Here is a 22573-nt window from a genome sequence, read left to right on the forward strand (position 1 = left end):
AAAAAAAAAAAAAAGAGAGAGAGAGAGAGAGAAGAACAAGGAAAAAGAAAAAAAAAGAAACACGGACAAAAAGAAGTGAGACGGCCAAACTTGCTCATTTGATATATTTATTTTATTGGTCAAGATTTTTGTATTTACAGTATGTATCATATAAAAGGGATCTAGGCACGTTAAACATATAACGACAAAATTCAAGGGGCCAAGTGTAGGCCCTGGCTTAAAACGAGCTAAAGCTGTAGCATGCGTACATAGTGCATTACCTATTAAACCTGACTGCACGACAACCACAAGAACTGCAAGACAACCGGAAGCAGGTGGCAAATATGTCAAAATTAACGCACCAATATGATAACCTTTTTTCTTTCTGAATAAAAAAACTATGCCCCGTATATAGTATGCAACAGAGCTGTTGTGAAATTAACTCCATGCGCAAGATCACAGGATGAATAAACAACAAATACCTAAACTGCACCCAACGTCCGAAATGCGACAGCTGAATGTTAGAGCACCTTGAAATACTTATAGTGCATCTTTTACCAACGCGGCAAGTCCAGCGTGCACACATATTGAAGGTATACAGCTCCGATCTGCAAAACCAGAGGAAGTTCTGCCCATGCGGAGCGACGCTGGGTAGTGTTGGCGCAGCAGCGTCTGTGGCAGCCTTCAGACGGTGATGGGCGAGGAGACCCTGGGTGGGATGCGCGACGCCTTAGACTCGTGCTCCTTCTTCAGCTCCTCCAGTTGCTTCTGCAGCTGGGCGCGCAACTGCAGCAGTTCCCGGCTGCGCACCTGCACAGGCTCCTGGGGGCCAGGGGGAAGGAGCAGCACATCAGTCTCAGAACAGTGCACCCTACGAAGGCAGGGCACCTAAAGGGGGGGGGACACTCGTCTTGAGGATATTTTTCTTATTTTTTAGCCTGGGTGCTTGAGATTTACACATCAAGTGTATTTTCGCATTCTGAGCATAAATATGCAGTCAGTTTTCATCTATGTGGTGTAAAATCAGAGTTGTGCAACATGTTATGCCCTTCCGTTTCAGGCAATTTTTTTATTACCTACCTATGAAATACTCAAATACTTCCCATGCCTTTGTGCTCTAAAAGGACCAGGGAGTGCGCCCATACCACAGAAGTAATTTTAGCACTGTTTGTGAAAACACTGCAAACTTATTAAATGTCAGGTCAACAATTACCTATGTTATCAAAAAATGCAGGGCATAAAATCTTGTGCTAGCAAAACTAAATTATATTTTCTTATGGTTTTATTGCACCGCTCAGTTCATAAAATTTCAAATGCAGCAAAAATTATGCAAATCTGACCAGTACATGCCAAGATATTCCACCCGACAGTTAAGCTCATAGGAAAAAAATTGGTCCTGAGAAAACAAGGCATGAAGTTTGGAAACCGGCAAAAACGGTCAATTTGGTGATTTCAAATCGTGAAAGCTCTGTAAATACTTAAGATACAGGAATAAAATTTTGCAGGTACATTCTTTGGGACCAGTAGACTGCAAATAAAATTAATTCAGGAAATTGATTTTTTGACAAATTTTCGGTCCTCAAGACCAGTGTCCCCCCTTTTAAGGCCTTGATTACAAGAGCAGTGGTCAAGCAGATGCACACACGGTGCTCACGTGTGGTCATGGCAACACAAGGAATCCGGAAGTAACAAAATACAAAACAAAAACCAAGCTGTAGTGTGGTGTGTGATGGCCACTAACACACATACACCTTAACTTTTTTTTAGCACTATGATCAGTCCAAGGTGCCACTGGAATTTAGTGGACCACAAAATGCATTCAAGCCAAGTCAGACTAACTCTGCTATACCATCTAGCACCTGGCAGAGGTTTTGTTATGCTGTCCTCTCTTGGACTTATCTCCTTATAATATTGATAGAGTAGAGCCCTAGAGTGATAGAGTAGAGCCCTAAAAGATGGACGAGGGTAGAGAAAATAGATGAGTGAAAGTGAAGATGCCGGTGCTGCTTATTTCGATACACTGACGACAACCAGTCATCCATCTCCACACCCGGCCTGCATGGTGCTAGCCACATGCTTGCATAATGCGCTCCACAAATTCGTTTTCTCGCTTTTTCGCGTGGCCGTTGAGGCATGGGCTGTTGGGCTGCACGTGGCATGCCATGCCGGCTTGGCAATTACACGCATCGTGGAGGCAGCAGAAAAGGACTGAGAGCTGGGCTGTTAAGATATTGTTTATTACGAAATATGACAAACAGCGCAACAATTCCGCTGGACAAAGAATGTAAATGACACGACAGGCACTGGTCGCCACTAGTTTTTATTCGAGCAAATCAATTACTGTAACCAAGCGGCCCGAGTTCACGCCCGTCGGCACACCCTGCTGCACATGCAAGAAGAAATTTTTAAAGCTACAGAAACCAAATCGGGAAAGAAGAAGGCACAATCCAGACATGTCACTGATACCACCCGAGGCACTACAATAAGAACTTGTATCGCAAATTAAAAAAAATACAAGAACTTGTACCGCAGGATGTGCCTCTAATATCAGCCGCACTTCGAGTGCAGTTGATTTCACATGTGGTCTGAAACTGCTGTGGCCTCGAATAGAAATGCTGGCCGTTGGGCGTCACTATGGTCCAAGTGTAGATGGTGCCAAAGAATGACACCAAAGAGTGACCCTGCTTTCACTGAAGAGCTTTGCTTGCGAGGCCAACGTAGCAAAGAGGGTGCAACTCGGCCCTCCACTTCCCCCCCTCTGCTTATCAGTTACCTGGCACAGGTCTCACAGCCATCGATAAATTTGATCAACATATTAGTTTACTCATTAATTTCCCTCCCTCACGCTATCTATATATACAGCAAAACTTAAACCTGCCGTGATTCAGATAATCCAGAATTACTACTAAACATTATTAAGCTGGTCCTTTTCCACAACTGCTGGCAAGATTTGTTTCGATTGTGGTTCAATGTTTTGCATAGTTGTAAGTACCCTCAGAAGACTTGTGCGAATGAGCAAAAAAGCTATTGCCTTTTTTCCCTGTCCATATTTATTTGTATACGACAACCAGCGGCAAAACTATGCGCACGACTGGCTAAACGATGTGCCTGGTCATCCGCCACAATGCTGAAGGACAGCATGAGTAGTTTTTAGTGTTTGTCCTGGACGGCTGCTTCTCCTTGGCTGCAAATGGATGCTTGGATGACTGAGGGTGTGCCTGAAGGTGCGCGGTTGTTGTTGGGATGGCCTGGTCAGTGCACAGCGCGCCCCGACAAGGGTCCTCAGTGGGTATCTCCGTGACAGCCCATGCAGCAGGAGGCAGCCCCTGGCCTGGAGACCGTTGCTATTGCAGCAGGGGGCACTGAAAGGAGCCGCCAGTGTCGCCGTATGGGGACCACCAAAGCACAGGTGACGCTCGACGCAGGCGGCCGCTAATGCACACATTGGCAGTGCGAGTGGGAAGTTGGAGTCGATGCAATGTCGGCACACTCCCGCTCAGGCTTGCGTGGCAGAGTCAGTGACTTGGCCGTGTTCTCCTGGCTTGCTCCTCTGACATTGCATTTGCCTCTCATGCCACTTGTGACCTTGCACTCCCCCTCAGCCCGTCTGTCGTAGACTTGAATTCTTTGTCACGATGGTTGTGGCTTTCTTAAATTGGCTGTTATCTTCCAGCCACACGAGTCACTGCCCCATCTGCCGCTACCTCCCGTTTGTTTGTCAGGACTTTCCCTGGTCGGTCCACTTCTGGGCGGCAGATTTAAATTTCTTTCTCTTCTTCTTCGTTAAGACGACTTCCGGCAGCCCACAGATCCCTCACAAGGGGACAATCAGTAGTGTGGCGTAGGCTGCAGACATTCACTTTCCCCCACCCCGCCCTGTGCCATCGACAGTACCCGGAAAGGTACCAGGACACATGCAAATGGTGTGGACTGTCCGCTGCGTCACTGACCCACATGGTATAGGCCTGCCATCTCAAACCCCAGTCCGCCAACCCCAGATTGCACATCAGCAATTCCGAGCAGTGGGAGGACGCGCTGCTCAGCTGCATTTCCGAAGTACAAGTTGCTGTCGTCCAGCCAGGGACCATGGGCTCCTGGCCGTCGTCTGACGAAGTTGCCCACTCGGAGACCCCCTCTCGGGTGGTTACGCTCAGCAGAGATGACAAATAAAGTTTATCTCTCTCTCTTCTTCGTTGCCCAACCTTTCTGAATGCCTCGGCATCACAATCCCTTGAAACGTGACAGTTAAAAGCGAAATGACTAAACTTGAATACAACAGGAAAAAACAACGAAAGTCAACACCAACTACCTCAACTTGCAGTAAAATTACCAAGTATTTTTATATTGGCTTTAAAACATTTTCATGAGCATTGCCTACACCAATAGTTTCACAAACTTAAGACATATTGTGTGAGTAACAGAAACTTATTTTGGGCAGATGTTGTTCATTTAACTTTGTTGGGAGTGAATTTAAAGAGAGAAAAAACCTGGAATATTTTTTGAGACATTTCTTGGTGCAGAAACCAATGTACCAATGTGATCTTTTTGTGACTAAAAACTATACGATATCTGTGAAAAGATTTTTTTCACCTATCACATGCATTGCTCATTGGGCCGGTGACGGTCGACCTCAATGGCAATTCAATAACTCCTGTGCCATATTGAGATGCCATCTGGTTTGTAGTTTGGAGACTGCAGTTTCATTTTCTGCACAGTGAGCTTTAAGACCCCCCGGGCAAGGATAGAAGCATCTGAGGAGGAGGAGGAGGATGGCTGCCTGTGCTGCTCGCAAACGTGACGATTCTGCTGAATCCTCAGCTGACTTGTGCGGTGACATTGGCATCAGTGACTCTGTGTATTATGGCAGACCATTGGACTTCAGTTCCAACACTGACAATCAGAGAAACCAGCTCGTAACATCGGCGACAGCTAATCGGATAGGCTGACTAGCTCGTTTTAGTGGACGGTCTAACTGACATCATGATTATTATTTACGTGGCTCATTAACAGCAGTATACATGATTTGGGCATGACTCAATGCTGCCCGGGTAGCAGAGATGGGCAGTTCCCCTGGAAGGGACCTGGGCACTGGCTTGGGGGTGCAGCTCCAAGCGTCACGAATGCACTGTACCTAGAAAACTGGTCAAGCTTGGATATCAACTTCTGCTGAACTGTTTGCCAATGAGTGTAGAAGCTTGTGTAGATTTCAGAGCTGTTTTTCTCTTAAGACATGTAAAAAAATGCACCACTTTTTCCCAGAAAAGTTTGACTAAAAGCTTGTACTTGGCCATTTACATTTTGTATTTAAAATCGGTATTCCATGCCACTAAAGTTCCATGCCAGTAAAGTATTTCATGCCCACCACAATACATTTTTCTCACAATATTAGTTCGGCAAAAAGCTTTTCAATGAAACTCGCAAAAAATGGCCTTTCTATACATAGTAGGGAAAAGGCGAAGCCTATTGTGATTGAAATGTCAAAAAATGCATCCTTAGCCTCAGGGAAGGATTCTACTCACTGCAGTTTGTATGTCTACACTGAGTGGTTTGGCTGGCAATGATCAAGCAGGCATCGAGACAAACACTCACGTCAACTTGATCTTATTAGTGGCATGAATTAGAGACAAGCCATAACCAAAACTTGCCCTTAAACAAATTCAGCTTCAGATAAGGGGTATGGATGCCAAAAAAGCAAGCCCTCAAATACGCAGGCGGCATCCTCTCGGCCCACATCAAGCACCCGGCTCCCTGGTGAGAAAAACCACACGGGAGAACATTGCCTCTTGTTGCCAGCACTGCACAGCTGTGGCACACATTCTCTCATGCACAGTAACAGGAGGCAAACTATGCCCGCAGTTGTGCAACAGCACAGTGGTGCCATGTGTCATGCCTTCACTGCAGAAATAAGACTGTAACTTAGTGAAGATGGCTACTGTGGCATCGAGCACAAGCACAGGACCTCCTCAAGGGAAATAAAAACGACCATAAGTCGAACACTCGTCGTATCTGCTGCTTCCCCCTCCCCTGCAGCCAGTACCTGCAGGCGCATGCGGGGGTTCCACCGGCAGTAGTAGGCCTTCCAGAGCTGAATGCGGCGCAGGCTGGCCACGGGGAAGAGCACGTGCTGCTGTGGGTAGCTTGCATACAGCGGGCTGGTGTACTCCTCCGGCTCGCTGTTCACCAGGGACCACAGCGACTGCGTCAGCTCACGCACATTCTGCAAACAGGAGGGAAGGCCGACCACTCAAGCAGGGTTCAGGCCCAACTAGGAACAACACGGCATCACATCTTTCCGGACCCGTTTGGGCACATCCACAGTTCAGTGCAATGCGCAATGTCCTGCGAACCTGCCACATACCGGCATCGCATGTTTTCTTCTGGATACCCAAGGTGGCACCCAGATATCCCATAGGCAAAAATCGTTTTTATTTGTTTTCTTAGCAAGCAAGTAAGATCCGTCATTGTAAACAAAATAGACCACAAAACACAACCTTTGCGTAAAAGTTGAGCGTGAATGAAGAGTGGTTCAATGAGGAAGAACATTGATGCTTATTTATCGATGTAACACCTGGTGTATCGCTAGCTGGTAAATTTGCATGGTGCAATCGAGATAATTAACGCATGATGTTATAGATTTTCTGTATAAATGGCTCCTTTGGGGCTTATAACACATGCAGAAGGCCACACCGCACAAGCCCGCTACACTCTGGCACAGCCTTGGGGAGTAGGGGGGCCCGCACCAAAGCCCTTTTATACTGCTCTCATCCACCACCCAGGTTAAGTAGCACCAACCTGCCCTCCTCCGTCTTTTCTCTGCGCTACAGACGCGCATAAGTGCCACCACACTTTGTTGCCAGGGTTTCTGCCACCGACTCAGCAATTGCACCATCGCAGCCTACTGGTGCAGGCATCGGATGCAGCTGTGTTATTTTGCTTCCCACGCTATGTACACCGTCCCTCCCATAGTGCTCCATACAGTGAAAATGTGTCTGAGGGCTTGATCCTTTTCCTCATTTTCTTGCAAAGGTGAAAGTGCCACCATGATATTGTCACAACGCGATAGAACTGAAACAAAGTATTTCATGTTACAGCTTATGCAGAGCACTAGCTAGGAGAAGTAGCCACAGGACAACCCGAGTTGGGTGCAGAGAGAAAGAAGACGTTGAGGTGGACTCGCTTCGACCGCTGGAAAAGGACCTACTCACCAGTGTCTCCTCACCCCTCCGCTGTATACAAACCCATTCAATCTGTTACACCCGTAACAATAGGCTCAGCGGTGAATGCACAGCCGCCACCACTTACCACCGCAACACCGTCATTCGGCACACCGGTACACGAAAGCCGACGTAGACAGCTGAAGAGTGTTTGGAAAACGCGTACCAGTACAAGTATGCATTGTCTGCGAGGGTTCTTGTCCAGCGCGACAAAAATGGTAGGCAGAGACAGAAGGGAGCAGGTTTTAAGAATCCAGTTGGAGTGAAACTAGGCAGCAACACTCTTCAAAAGATGCTTAAGAAAGCGCCCGTGGACATGATGGAGGGACTCTCAGCCACCCCTTCCAAGAGAGTGCCCCCTCCCCCATCCAAAAAGGCACCGTCACATCTCTCACCTCCTTGACCCTCTGCTGCTCCGAGTTGTAGAGGAATGTTCCGAACAGGCAGCTGTACAGGTGGTCCAGGATGGTGATCAGGAAGTGCTCGTTGAACTCAAACGCATTTTTGAACTGGGCAGAGACAAAGTGGCAGCCTTTAGCTGAGAAAGGGTCCACTGTGGTGTCTCACATCGAGGTTTGGCTACAGCAATCACCACAATGACTATGCATGGTCAAAAGCAATGGTGGTCCAACAAAGTCTCACATGTACAGGCAAGGACAAACACAGTGTTCTCTGTCCTGGCCCACAAGAGCCATCCTCAAAGCAAGTTTGAGTCACTTGTGAGTAATACCTCTGCTACACGCTTGTTTCAAAGGCCTTCCGAAAGCCTTCGTACCAATTGTCGACAGAGTGTCCCATCGTAAATACATAGGACGAACTTGTACCTGAGCATTCAACTGTCAATTGAAAGTTGCCATGTAGCACAGGTATAAGAAAGGTACGAAAAGTAAGGAAAATATGAGAGCACAGTTGCTCACTGTGGTAGTGCATGAGCTATGCATACGCAGCCTCTTGGGTGCCCAGTAGGCCATCACCACGAGGGAGAACGACCCGTTGCTTTTTTTCCTCGTGTTAGATCACCACACATGCACATTGTGGTGCCACGTATGGTTCGGTTAAGAAAAAAAAAACAATTGTGTAGAACACTGACCCCACACAGTCAGCAGGATACAGCCTCGATGGACAGGAAGCTTTATTTATTTGTAAGAGGAAATTCTGCTCTTGATGAAGCAGGACCCAAGGTGCAATTATCGACAGGCTTCGTTTATTAAAGTAAAGAGAAATGCTTTTGCTAAATATTCACACAGGGGCCTGCTTAGTCCTCCCATTCCAGAGGAACTCTGGTGACGCATGCCACCAGTGGCCCTTGCTCTTCACTGGTGCTTGTTGTGGACAGCCATCCTTTGTGAGTTGCGTTTGTGGTGTTGTGTGTGGTTGTGCAGTTGCACAACCACAACACAACACCACAAACCGTAACATGCCGTAACATGTGGAGCCAGTATGTGGTGGTGTGTCAGCATCTCTACATACCTAGTGTAGTCTAGCTGGAGTATCCAAGGTGTCTGTATGAGCAGGTCTTACTAAGGTGGCTTGTGTCTTGTTCTTGCAATGTGTCAGAGGGCTGTGGGAGTTTCTTCCTTCCCGAGGAGTAGTCCTCCAGTTAAGGCATTGTTGGGACTGTGAGCGCTTGGTTTCATTTGGTTTGGTTTGAGGTTAACAGCAGCTTCTTGGGAAAGCTAATCAGTTTTTTCATTACCTGCCACCCCTTTGTGCCCAGGTATACAGTAGACTGTTACAGTTCCCTTGATGCTGTCATTGATGACCATTACTATGGGTCGTGGTAGTTCCGTGCTTAGCAGTTGGTGACAGGCGCTTTTTGAGACGGTGTACATGTACATGTGTGTGTTTCGTGGGGCTGGATGTCTGTGCAGTGGCAGCGGCTGTGAGTTCAGCCCAGATGGGTGCCTTGTCCAATTACAGGGCATGCAAGCTCATGAACAAAGCAGCCATCATTCTCTCGCTGAGCAGAGCTCTCACCTGGTTCATGATCTGCCACGTGCAGTCAATAAACTGGAGAAAAACCGGTGAACGGTCAGCGTCCGAGTGCTTGTCATCCCCGTGGCCGATCCGCTGCACAAGGCAACGGCACGCTGTCAAGGCAACGCACAACAAAGGGAGGGGGGGAGCCAGTAAGTAAGGCGGGGGGGCCCCACCTGGGCGAACTTGTGGCCGAAGCTGAGCCACTCCTTCTCGACGAGCACCTGGAAGCCGCGCAGGGTGCGGTAGTAGGGGTCGAGCATGAGCATGGCCAGGCTGGTGAGCTGGGCGGTGCGGTCCCAGCCGTCGGAGCAGTGCACCAGCACCGAGCCCTTGGCGCCCTCCAGGCGGTGGGCGACGCGCAGGGCCCCCGCCAGCACGGCGCGCACGTGCTGCAGCCAGTGGGTGGCCTCCAGCGAGGAGAGCCAGCGGGCCTCGTCCCCCGGCGGGAAGCACGCCTCCTTCAGCTTGCGCAGGCTCTCCCGCATCACGTGGATGTTGTGGATGTCCAGGAAGCACAGCTCCGTGCACCGGTACGCCTCCTCGCTCTCGTACCCGCCCCCCTTGGCCTGCACAAGGGGCAAGGGTGCATTGCTCTCATGCAAAGGTGCAGGCACTCTCTCCATGCGGAAGCATTGGGGGAACACACGTTTGCACAGTACGCAAGCTAGCATGCCCAAAGCCCCAATTTTGAAGCCAAACTCACGCGAATTGGGCAGCTGTGGTATCCCGATGGGGCCTCAGCTGTTCCTTCCCGACACTAGTTTGGTTTGCATACCCCTGTGTTTGGTTTGGTTTACATGCTTGTTTTGTTGGCTTGCATGCCTCGCTGCATGCCCCTGTGCCTGAACCAGACAGACAGACCGGAAGTCAGAGAAATTTGGCTCCCAAGTGCTTAAAAGCATTCAATGACAACAGCCACAAGCACATTATCACGAGAAAGAACAAGCGTAGCAACTGCTATGACGACCTTCATTTCTCGCAGCCAGCTGCTTTGCAAGAGCTAGCTACATTCAAACCACCCCAAAGCTAACCACAAGCGTAAACTGAACTGCCTTATTGGCAAACTGCCAGGCCAGCCAGTGCTATCCACACATTCAGCAGCGTGCCTTTGCCTGCAAAAAGGTTTCTCTACATGTGGCAGCAACTGCACCATCAAAAAATTTGGTCTGAAAACAAGTCCATCTGAATGTGCATTTAAATGAAGTGGTAAACATGAGGTGGCAAAAATGAGATGGTAGAGCGAGTTGAACATTCAATGCACTCACTCAAGTGGAAACTTTAAGAAAAGTTTAAACATCCCATAAAAGATCACTACAGAACGTAGGATGAGAGAAACAGGCAGCACAGGCACTCACTCCCAGCTCTTCCCTGCCTGTTCCTCTTGTCTTTTGTTTCGTAACGCTTTTCTGTTATTTATAACCAAAAGCCAGCTTTCGCCCAACACCACTTTTTTAAGCACCAACTTCGGCAATACATACACTTTTATAAGGTTTTTCACATCTTGACCTGTTTTGCCACTTAATAAGGGAACAATTGAGGGCTAACATCGGCCACTAACTGTAAACCCTTTCTGCCGTGAGGAAGGACCTTCTTGGCCTCCCTGGCTTATTTGCACATGTGGTTGAGCCTAGCCTCATTGTAAGGTGGCCATCTAAGCCAGCCGTGTGGCCACATGCATACAAGCTTCATGGATGGCCATGCGGGGCACACCATACCCGCAATACCACAACTTGCAAACAAGGATCCAAAGGACAGACCCTCACTGATGAAAAGAACAGAAAACTAGGCAAGTTGGTAAGGATTCATCTTGCCAGCACTGTGTCTGGTGCTTCCTCTTTCTCTCTACTATGTTGGTTGCATCCTCACTGGTTTCCTGTTGGCACCTTGTTTCACGGAGAAACCCCCCCCCCCCCCCTCCCTTTCCTGTTTGGATGCACGCATCATTTCCACAAGGAAAGCCTGCTCTGAAATTGTGTCAGTGTTGGTTGGACTGGGGAACCCTTTTGCCCAATGCCATGATGTCAGATATATGAGTTGGCCCGGCTGAGAACTCTGCTTGGAGGTTTGGTCGGAGTGGATTGTAGGGGGTCCATTCTCCTGTGGCCACAATGACAGAAATCTGAGACGAGCCCCCCCTGCTTAGTAAGCGAACAGAGCCTTTGCCTCCACCACAAGCGGAAGCCACCTTGCTGCTATATTATTTGCGTTATCCCTGCTGATGCATGCAGCCTGTCTCTACTGAAACGTGTGCATGAGTCTTCAGATCCCACTATGTGGCTGGTATGGCGAGCCACCCCCGAGATTGCATAGCTAGCACACACTTGCCACAACAATAACCGCGGCTGCTTGTCATAGCTGTTTTGTGTTGCAGTGGTCCTGCGGCAGGAAACTTGATGCGCGCACAAAACTGGCAGAACACTGCATATGGGCCATCCTGCAAATGGCCACTGCGTGTGATCATTTTCTTGACAAAAGGGTGAAACATGCGGGCATTGCAAAATGAGAAGCCCCCCTTTACCTTGTTGGCGACCGCATTGACGCTGGGCCGGGCGTCCATGATGAAGAGCTTGTGCGAGTGGGCGTTGGCGTCCATGATCATCTGTAGGTAGCTCTCGTCCTCAGCGCAGCGCTTGCCGCTCACACCCACGTTGGGCTGGCTGCAGCGCGTTATGGTTGCCTGGCCCTCCGGGTGGATCCACGACAGCACCTATGGTTTTACAGCTCATTAAAATTAGAAGGTACCATTTCAAACGCCCATTTCCAACACCAAGGTTTAATGAGCTGCAAAATTAGTTCCAAGCAGTGCAGCAAAAAACTGCTTCCATATTGCATTCACCAGGATTCATGGTATTGGAAAATATAAAGATTACACTGTTCCAACAAGCACTGCTTTGTCTATTGTTCCTTCAAATGACTAATTATCTCGAATTATCTTGGGAATTAATTGAAGACCTCAACAAATACTGGCATATTTGAAATCAGTGGGAAGAAAGCAGCAAGGCTGACAAGTTTCACGGAGTTTACTTAAAAATTAAAAGAAGCTGTTTCAAGAGCCATGTTCCCCCTTAAGTTGTATTTCTCACAACGACCTGCCTTTGGTCCCCACCATTCTGGGGCTGAAAGCACACAGCTTTTGGAAAGTAACGTGAGGGTTCTTCGGCTGCCATTATCGCGAAAACACATGCGTGGTCATAACCTTTGGGACAGGATCAACTGAGTAAAGGGATGGGGCAAATTGATGCCCCCCCCCCCCTGCCCGCCCATGAGCGCACGCCAATGATCATACTTCCAGTAGCAAGACACTGTGCCAGAGGGAAAAAAACATACTGGAATCCTGGCCCGGCTCCGAAAACTGGCCACCGCTTCCAAGAGGCTGTCGTCCGCTGCAGATGGAACAACCAGCTGCAAGAGGAATACAGTGTGGTACAGTTATTTACAAACTGACCCTACAACAAATTGTTTGCCGGCACCACAAATAAAACTAAATCAGTTCACCATTGACTGAAATAAAATGTGGATGTAGCGGAGACAAACATAGGGCACTTTGGACCAGGAGAGAAATGCAACAGATGCAACACCAGACACCACATGCTCCCAGTCTGCCATTAAGTGCAAGCCTGGAAAAGTCTGCACAGTGTGGTGTCAGCCTATGCACCACCTACGCCTCACCCCACTTGTACCAAACTTCACTGCCCTTCCCCTCACTGGTGGCCCTGAGTGCCTCTCAGCCATAGTGCACACTTTACGTCTTCCCTCTGCCCCGCCACACGGCAGGTCTCAAGACAGCCCCTCAACCGGCACCCTGGTACCTCCGATTCCTGTGGCTCCTTGGAGAGTCTGTACCCCTGCAGGTGGCGACACCAAAGGGGCACAAACAAGACGGGAAAGTCCGAAATCCTTAGCTAGACCCTCTTGTGCAAACTGAACGCAAACGATTCTACAAGCCTGTTCGCCATCAGATATTCACTTGAGGAATGCTTGCTGTTCAGCTGAAGGGCCTGCCATTGGACTGCTGCACTCACTTTGATATGAAACAATGCATTTAGAACGTGTCAAAAGTATCATTATTCCACTGCAAGTGTGGAGTGAACTGTCACTGCTGCAAGGTGCAGTAAATGAGTAAAGTCGCATTAAGAAAACTATTATTGTCGAACACTCAAAGCTTCCTGTTTTTCTTTTTCTGCTTAACTTAGCTCCGTGAAGGCCCACAATAAAGCTCAAAAGTAAGCAAGAATGCTCAGTTTTGTAGCTGAGTCTGTAGAAATTTCACAAATGAAATTTCTCGGTACAAGAGGGTGCAGAATTACAAAAAGAAAACAACTGTTCCCCACAAACATTTCACCAGCTACACGGTAGCTGGGCAGGCTGGCAAGGGCAGGATGCAAGCAGACTGCCATTGTGCTTCCCCTAGCTGGAAAGTGACCCACTTACGATGGCCGGGTAGGTGTCGCAGAGCTGGTAGTTCTCGTTGGCGCGGCTGATGCGCCAGCTCTCGGTGGGCAGGCCCTGGCGCCTGTACTCGGCCAGGGGGTCATACACGGCCCAGCCATTGGCTGCAAAGCGGCCCCCGTACTCGAAGGCAAACAGCGGCTGCGCCAACAGAGACCACAGGGGCACCGCTCCAGTTCTGTCGGAACCCTCCGCACGACGAGAGTGACAACACATGGCAGCCCACCGGGCTGCGGCACACGCTGAGGAAAAAAGTGGCTGCAGCGCCAATACTGATATGGAAACGCTTGAGCTAGCCCAGTTTAGTGCAACAGCGTCGACCCATGATGGCCAATGTGGCGTGCTTTTATGCTTTCAAGATGGGGTGCTGCCACAGAAACGACGGGGACACGGGCAACATACCGAATTACCACATCAATTTTCTATTGTGACTAAGCATACTTCAAACTCAGCATTTTGATGCTTGGCAGGGTTACTCTACTTTATTCGAGAGGACAAATGCACTGTAATATGTTTTCAGCATTCCAGATGGCCAATCACTCCATTTTAGCCCTAAGCATCCACCAGCAGCCCTCAGGAAGCCGCTACATCGCAGTCGTACATTTCAACACAGCAGTCGCTAAATTATCTACAGTATTGAAGGACGGGACGCCCAGCTCAGTTCTTGTGGCAGTCCAATGTCACAAAATTTGTTCCTATTTGAAATGTGCATTAGCAATTTTGCAGGAATCTTCCCACAGAAACACACACATTCAAAAGTGTGGGGTGTGTGAGATATATCCTAAACGTTGTTGGCAGAGAACTACATACCTACAGTTAAAAAGTAGCATTATTGGACGAAATTCGCCCTTGTTAGGTAGCACATCACAACACGAGCTCCAGCCATTTTCCGGAATCATACTCTTGAAACTTAGCACTATTATCAGATCACCTCTGTGGCAAAGTGTGGCATCACTTCAAGCTACTTGTTTGCAGCCTCAAAAAACGTGCTTGACGAAAACTAATCTTTGTTTTGCATGTGAAAGAATGTTTCCAGGCCAGCAAACGCATGAAAGGCAGGGCAAATTTATGTGTTAGCTCAACATTTTTTTTATCGAAGTCACCAAAATTATGTTCAAAACTCCGTGGCCGTACCAACATGTAAGCACTGACATCAAAGTGCAGCGTCAACGTATATTTCCTGCTTGAAACATTGTGAAGCACGAGATGCCCCATTGACAAATGGCTGCCCAGTGGCAAACTGGTGCTCACCAGGTTGTGGGAGAGGGGGAAGGCCAGCTTGTGGAGCTTGTCGAAGATGTCCCGGCGTGAGTGGTTCTCCTGCTTGTGGGCGAACTTGAGGCTCCGCAGGTCCTTGCAGAAGAGCTCGATGCCGTACGCGTTCTCCCCACGACTGGACGCGTAGCCCACCTTCTCGATGCGGCTCACCACCCCCAGCGGCACCTCAAGCGTGAACCGGGGCTCCTGCCGGGGACCAAGGCCGCGCCCTTACTTGCCCCCCGCAATCATCCACCCATCACCCAACAACAGCCAGGGGCTCCAGAGGAAACAGAGCCAGCACAAGTTCCCCTTGCCGCTTGTGCCTGTATGTGGCGCTTCAGTTTTTGTGTCGCACATCCCCCAAACTGCCCCCATCTCTCCATTCTACTATCCCACACGGTGGACTAGCATGAAGTCACGTTCTGCAGCAGCAGCAGTCCGTTTTGGAGCCACTGGCCGGCACTGCAGCAGATGCGAAAGACCACTCTGCCCACAAATTGTTCCTAACTGATGAAAATGCCGGGGCGAAACAACCTTGCAGGAAAACATGCATGGCAATCACCCGATTTCGCAGGAATGAAGCATGTTTTTCTGCAGCTGGAAGCAGACCTGACTGGCACAGAACAGCACAGAAGCAGGTACCCTCAGCCAATGAGACACTGACGGTAAGGTCACATCAGAAAGCTGTCAGTAAAATGCCTGAACACTTACAGCCAATTGTTTGGAGCGGGCACTCTGTGGGAGAAAACAAAGTTGGTTGTTAATATATTTATTTACCTCTCAAAAAAGGCTCACACAAATGGCTACCCGCTGCGAGTCCCTGGACAATCACGTTTATTCTGGCCCCATGCAGGGTGATGGCAGAGCATACCACTCTCTTCAAGCTTACTCAAGCTTATCCCAGCACTTTTTTAGACTTGCTGTAGTGGCCCAAAATTTGCTGACGCGCTATTGGCACGAAATTGCAGGTTCCATTCTGGTGCGGCAGCCACTTTTTTGATGGAGCCAAAAAACAACAACACCAATGTGTTGAGGTATTTACGTATGTTAAAGATCCCAATGTGACCCAAATTATTCCGCAGCCTTCTATTACCGCAATGCTATACAGCCAAAATGCAGCTTTGGCCCATAAAACCTCTCTAGCAACTGAACAACAGCAAATCCACCAACTTGTGGTACAGGCCATCCCTTGACAATGAACGGACAACGACAACTTACAAAATGCGAAACGGTGGCCGATGCCTGCACAGATCTCGTGCCCATTTTTCCACATTTTAGCAAGTGAACACTGGCTCTTTGATTCAACCATTCCTAACTGACGCTGCAATAAACTGATCAGTACTCTTCACTATATGTACTGCAGTTTCAAAGTACTATTATATTTATATAAAATATATATATATATATATATATATATATATATATATATATATATACACACATGTATATTTAACTATGTAATGAAAATTTTTGAGGGAAAAGGAGATTCTACAGTTTTTATGCTTTACTTAGAATTTAGTTGACACATGTTCTTACATTAAATTTCCATGTCCCCGCCTTTCTATTCTTTCCAGGAAATGCTTTTAGGCATTCCCCTTTAGTGGCATTAACGGCTGAGTAACTTGTTGTATCAACTGAAAGATGACATGTTTCGTAGCGCTCTCGGCTTTGTTCAACAACTAATGGTGCTTTGTTTGTAAGAAAGAAATAATTAAAGTTGTCATTTCTCTCTCTGTTTGCCTTTAACTTTTCGTGAGGTTGAAAAACACACCACAAAGTGCCCAGAACAAGCCAGGGACCTATTTTCGATTGTATTCAATTGTTCCCACCTTTTCAAGTGTTTGGCCTCATTCGCTTTTGCCCTGAAAGTGTCGCAAAGATTGCAAGCCAATCAAGTCTTATGCCCACAACGAATTCAATGGCCGCGTTCACTAGTGGGTTGAATGAGAATTCAAAGCCCATTTTCACCCATATTATCACCTTTTTTCCTGAACGTGTTTTTTCTTTGTTATAACCAAGAGTTCCATTTCGCTGAGCGTTAACAAGCCATAGCTGGAGCTGCCTGGCTGTTTTACGGCTGCCAACAGCAGTTCCACACTGCCTGTTGCTGGCAGCACTGCACACCGTCCGGCACTCATGACATGACAGACATGACGTGTGTGTGTGTGTGTGTGTGTGTGTGTGTGTGTGTGTGTGTGAGAGAGAGAGAGAGAGAGAGAGAGAGAGAGAGAGAGAGAGAGAGAGAGAGAGAGAGAGAGAGAGAGAGAGAGAGAGAGAGAGAGAGAGAGAGAGAGAGAGAGAGAGAGAGAGAGAGAGAGAGAGAGATTCCCGTTAGGACAAACTTGAAGGAACCGTGAAAAATAGTTTGTACTACAAAGAATTTGTCTTAAGCAAACTTTTCCGCACAGCACGTCACAAGAAAGCAAAAGAGTTGTTTGTCTCAACCGTGAAATTTGTCATAATTGAGTTCATTTAAAAGAGAGATTGCTAGGTATACACATTGTGTACTGTGATACTGCAGCAGGCAACTGGACAAGATTGAGAGTAATATTGCAGTTGTTCACTACTTTCGAGAACCTAAGCAATTTCTGTGACAAGTATGTGGCGCCCCCCTCGGCCATAATCGTCGTTGGCAGCTAGGTTTGGTGACCCCGCCAGGTTCAGTGGGCAACATTGTGTTTTCACCACCAATAAACACCGACGAGCATAGCCGCTCAACGGTTAGTCATTCTCATGACAAGCAGGCTGCGGGTTGTCACACGGCTGGAGGGTACTACGACCCTCCCACATTCATGAATGCGGGGCAAATCATGACATATATTCTCAGCACTGTGGATACAGTACAGTGCATGTCATAAAAGAAAGAGAAAAAAAAAAATACATAAAAGAGGGGGTCAGAGACAGCTTCAGCAGGCACCACTGTCTGTTTCAAAGTGCAACTGAGACAGGGCAGCAACGTGCAGTACTGTGCAAAGGGTCACAAGGCCAGTTCCTTCTGCCTGGCCCTGCTCCAAATGCATGAATGCCGAGTGAGCGAAGCAGTTTGCAGACCTGCTCCTTTTGCAAGCACCGATTCCCTCCTTGTAACAGGCTGCCCCTGGGCCCAACTGTGCACTGTCACTGCATCTTGGCACGCAATGCTGGGGGGGGCCCCTTTACAGGGACCAAAATACTGGGCTTACCTTGTCCACACTCCGGAAATAGAGCTTGTAGTTTGTGATGAAAAGACAGCCCCGGATGGGGCCTTGGAACGGGCACAGGTAGGTCACATCGCGTGCTGCATTCAACAAGACAGCCTGTCAGTTGGAAAGACTGCAGCCCCCCCATCTGTGACAACCGAGCAACCCACTGCAAGGGCAAAATGTTCAGCACTGCTTAGTAGTTACTCAATGAGAGGGCACCAAAGGCTGAAAAACTTTTTGTCTTCACTGAAAGATCACACCTTTCGTAGCCCTTTTGCTTCTGTTCAATGGGCAACGAGGTCTGGTTCGCTGGAAAACAAATAATTGAAGCTGGCACTTCTCCTTGCCATTCCATTTTTTCATGATGTTTCAGAGCATGTCCCAAAGTGGCCAGAACGAGTGGAGCCCGACTTTGTTCAATCTTGTAAGTTAATGTGACGGATAACAGAGGACCCCGGCTAGCTTCGCTAGAGAATGTGCTACCAGCCGTACACTAGCCCCAGCAAAATCTGAAGACTGACGCACAGGTTTGAGTACCCATGCACGGTAAACAGACTCCGGCAATCCAAGTAAGGCTTCATTGCCTGGCAAATACAGGGTGCATACAACACCAGACAACACGACTGTCACTTGCGGGGAGGTGCGCTCCTTGCGCTCGCTCCAGCCGCGGGGACCACCAGACTCAGATATCTGTCATTGCAGCCACGGGAAGAGGGCTCCCACAACGACCGGTCAAGAGGGAATCTCCAAGTAGAGTCCCGTAGAGCCAACTCGGTTCTCAGTCATCGCGGCCATTAGAGTAGGCACTCCTGAACCAACCCACACCGACCCAATTGCCCAGTTGGCTCCCGGAGGAACGCTCACGCGTCCAGCTTGTCAGCTCGGGGGGAGAGGAGAGGTCTCCCCCTGTGGTAGGGGGAGAGGGTAAAACAGTGGAAGACGACAAGCAGGTCCTCCTTCCTCCATGCCATCACTAACGTGCTCACAGCTGGCCGGCTCGGTGCGCCGTGTGGGGTCACGAAGAGGTCACGATCGTGATGCGCTGGCTGCCAAAATGGCGGCTCCCAGCTCACCAAAACTTGTGCAGACAAGGCTTAGGGGAACCAGGTTGCCCCCAAGCTTCACCGTATTCGTGAAAGCCTGTCACAAGCCTGTCGTGAAAGCCTTTTGTCACAAAGACTGGCAGCCAATTGGAAAAGGTTTTTTAAACACCACCTTTGCGTGGCCGTGTACAGGCAAAATTGGCCCCCAAGCCCAACTCTTTATAGACGGGGCTTGATGGTGCTGGTGAAGCTTTCCTTGGAGTGCCTCTTTCTTGCAAAGTAGTGACACTTTCCTCCCTTCGGCCACCTCTCTCTTCGAATTGAGGTGTCGCACTGGCTATCACAATGCACACGGCATGCTTTGCCACCCTGAGTGCCTGAGACGTTGCGGTAGCATCACTCTGATCGCTTGTTGCATTGGCGTTCTTATGCATTATTATAAAAATGGCGCATGCAGACATCACCATGGCTTCGTAAATGGCAGACCATAATGGTGGGCAGGCATCGCCCTTAATAAAAAAGTGATGAACATGCAGTTACAGTCATAATAAAGAGCGTGTGTCGGAATGATTGATCTGATACGCACTGAAACAGAAGGAGCGGGAACAGACCCATCTGGGAAATTGTGGTGCCACCCATCTTAGGCAACTGACAAAAGGCATTGCCATGGCTTGCGCAATAAATATGAATCCAAAAGGTTTTGATAATAGGCAGACAGATTATAACATGCCATTTGGTTGCCGTGTGCAGCTCATGAGCTGAATGTCATAGTTCCGCTTCCCACTTGCGATCACCAAGATGATGCTCAACAAAGCAGGGGAGGACCAGGAGGAAGAAATACTTATTGAGCATAAAAGGAACGGCCTCATATCAGCTGTACATTATTGATGGAAGTCATTAGCACTATGAGCATGTTATTGTTTAAAGGGTGGCCAGATGGCAAACAAAGCTGGAATGGCCTTCCATTTCATTTTTCCCCCGCATAATTCTTCAGTATCAATGGTTCATATTGGTGTTCGGTAAAATGGAGCAAGCAATAACACGATTATTTGATTGATTGTAGGGTACACGCCGACGCAACGTGGGCGATGAGGCGCGCCATAGTGGAGGGCTCCAGATTAATTTTGACCACCGCATCTTTATTGTGCGCCAAAATCTCGTACACACGGGCATTTTTGCAACACGATTATTTGAAAATGTGGTACCATACATGTTTCCAAGGTGAAAAAAAAAAACATGAACTAAAAGACAGATACGCAAACAGGGAGCCTTTGTTTGCATGTACCTTCGTCTTTTTATCCGTATTTTTTTTTTGCCCTTGCAAACATTCCTTTAAACCAAAACACCCAGCTATCTGTTTGGGTACTATACATACCTCGGATAACGTTTTCAAGGCATTCCAATTTTAACCTTCAGCTCGAATAAATGTTCGCTGAAAAAAAAAGTTTATTTCCAGATAGCAACTGGAAACAAACAAAAAAAAAATGTGCCAGATTCAAAAAAAGTAAAGACGGGGAAGACTAAACATTGTCCGCATACCAGCCAGAATCAGCTACACTACCCATCATGAATGCAGTCAATCCTGGCAGCTGACGGTGGAGGAAATAAGCACAGGCTCTTTTGTGAAACCCTGTCACAAAGATTAGGCACCAGTCTGGTGCCCACACCACAACCACATTTCAAGCACTAGAAAAGGAAGGCTGGTATGCCATAATGAATGGAGTGTCAACAGAATGTTTATGTCACAAGTGTAGCCTGCACCCGAGGCAAAGTCTTACTGCACACACGCTGCTTTGTCCCTTTCTACAGCAGCCAGGCATGGCAAGACTGACTGGAACCAGTTCTAAGCTGGAGCACACCGCTCACCCCTGCTTGATATCAAAGCAAGCCCACGCGTTACAGGGTTTATCCATCCAGGATGTCCAAGAGAAGGCAAAAGAAGGCCAGTGCTGCGACCGAGGAAACGATTTTCAAAAGGCACGCAGTGGCGGGCGACACAGGAGACACTAGAGGCAGGTACCACTGGAGAACTGGCAAGTGAAAATGCGGGCGGTAGTGCGAGTTCCTGTGACGGTGCCCATGGGGCACAATGTCAGTACATCAGTGCCACCACCTCCATATGGTGGCGCATGCGTGGAGGTGCTGCCCAAACGTGCCTCTACCAAGTACTCAATACTGAAGCGGACCTCTGAGAAAATGTTGCCCCAGTATTCCTTTTCCACTAGACCTGGCCAGTGAGCTCTGCAGCACGGAAATAATGAGCGTTTCCTTCCTTTCATGCGTACAATGTGCGTGCATTATCAGTCTTTTTATTTTCATCAAAGAGAAGCACTGACGATTCCCAATTGTGCACTGCTGGTTTGAAGCACGCATGCCTCACAGTCCCGACACAAGGGGCACGCACCTCCTGTCAGAAAATGAGCAAGCCCACCCCATTGCCACACTAGATGCGGATGCACCATTTTTCGGGCTTACGAGCCAGCGACATGCATTTGAATTTCTCGCACAGTAAAGGTAGTTGGGACACGAAACACAAGGGAGTGCCCCCACCTTTTTGGATGACATGTGATTGTTCTCCAGGCAGCAATGGCGGCTCTTGCGTCTTCGTTGCTTTTGACACCTCGCGCATCTGCATAAAACAAATGGTAAGAGAACTGCTCTTTGGATTGACAAGGGGGAAGAGCACCTACGTATAAAGCATTGCATTCAAGGAATGCTTTATCCCATAGACATCTAATGACATGGCAAGCAGTAACTTACCCCCGCTGAGTGATGATGTGTGACGTCACTCACTGACACTTGCAAAAAAAAAAATTTAAATGTAAGCTTTCAGATATTCATAACTTTAACACCTGGACAATCAAATGCCCAAGAAGGACAAACCCTGTGGAAAACAGATATGAAATGAAAACAAACATTTTACTCGGGTGTTAGACAGGTGAGCTGAGCCTGTCAACTGGCTGGGCATCCTACACCCTTCACACCAGACCACCACTACCAATGTTGCATTAGACTGTATTGTCAAGCTGAGAAAAAAATTTGATGGTGGCCATGAATATTTTTTAGGTTTTCTGTCTGACGTGTGTTCACTTCAGCCACACACCAAGTCTTAATGTAAAAGTCTATGATGACAATAACAATGGGAACATCTGCACCAAGAACTGCAATGCCTTCTGCCAGAAAGAACTAAAGCATGCTCCATCGACCTATTTTTATCAGTGGAGAAGAAACCACATCATACATGCTTTGCCATTCTGCTTCTCGGGTTTCTTTCAGGATTTAAGCCAGCTTTTTCACTTGTTCAGCTGCATGTTCTTGTAGTAAGCATGTTCAACTGTCGATGCAGATCAATTAGTACAGCTGCAAACACGAATGCAAGAGCAGCTTGTGCCTGGTTGGCAAGGCAACTGATGCTCAAGATTGTCAAAGTAGTACGTTATGCCTACAGTGCCACTTTACACTAGGC

General features: G+C 48.2%; 1 protein-coding gene across 3 annotated transcripts in view; it reads right to left on the reverse strand.

The window, feature by feature from the left end:
- Positions 1 to 90: 90 nt before the first annotated feature.
- Mtm (phosphatidylinositol-3-phosphate phosphatase) overlaps positions 91 to 22573 on the reverse strand; it is a 27886-nt gene continuing 5403 nt past the window's right edge. For 2 of the 3 annotated variants that reach the window (XM_077702870.1, XM_077702868.1), the window contains exons 2-13: positions 21658 to 21736; positions 18065 to 18159; positions 15594 to 15617; positions 14874 to 15086; positions 13605 to 13763; positions 12501 to 12575; positions 11692 to 11880; positions 9347 to 9739; positions 9171 to 9263; positions 7589 to 7702; positions 6017 to 6196; positions 91 to 801 (exon numbers count right to left, since the gene is read on the reverse strand). In XM_077702870.1, coding sequence (XP_077558996.1) covers positions 664 to 801; positions 6017 to 6196; positions 7589 to 7702; positions 9171 to 9263; positions 9347 to 9739; positions 11692 to 11880; positions 12501 to 12575; positions 13605 to 13763; positions 14874 to 15086; positions 15594 to 15617; positions 18065 to 18159; positions 21658 to 21736 — 1752 coding nt within the window. In that variant the 3' untranslated portion in view covers positions 91 to 663. The remainder of the gene's footprint in view (positions 802 to 6016; positions 6197 to 7588; positions 7703 to 9170; positions 9264 to 9346; positions 9740 to 11691; positions 11881 to 12500; positions 12576 to 13604; positions 13764 to 14873; positions 15087 to 15593; positions 15618 to 18064; positions 18160 to 21657; positions 21737 to 22573) is intronic. The other variant, XM_077702869.1, reaches the window with a different exon arrangement.

The sequence above is a fragment of the Haemaphysalis longicornis genome, unplaced genomic scaffold (assembly GCF_048455015.1).
Source record: "Haemaphysalis longicornis isolate Haplotype H1 unplaced genomic scaffold, Haemaphysalis longicornis Haplotype H1 scaffold_3, whole genome shotgun sequence".
NCBI lineage: Eukaryota > Metazoa > Arthropoda > Arachnida > Ixodida > Ixodidae > Haemaphysalis > Haemaphysalis longicornis.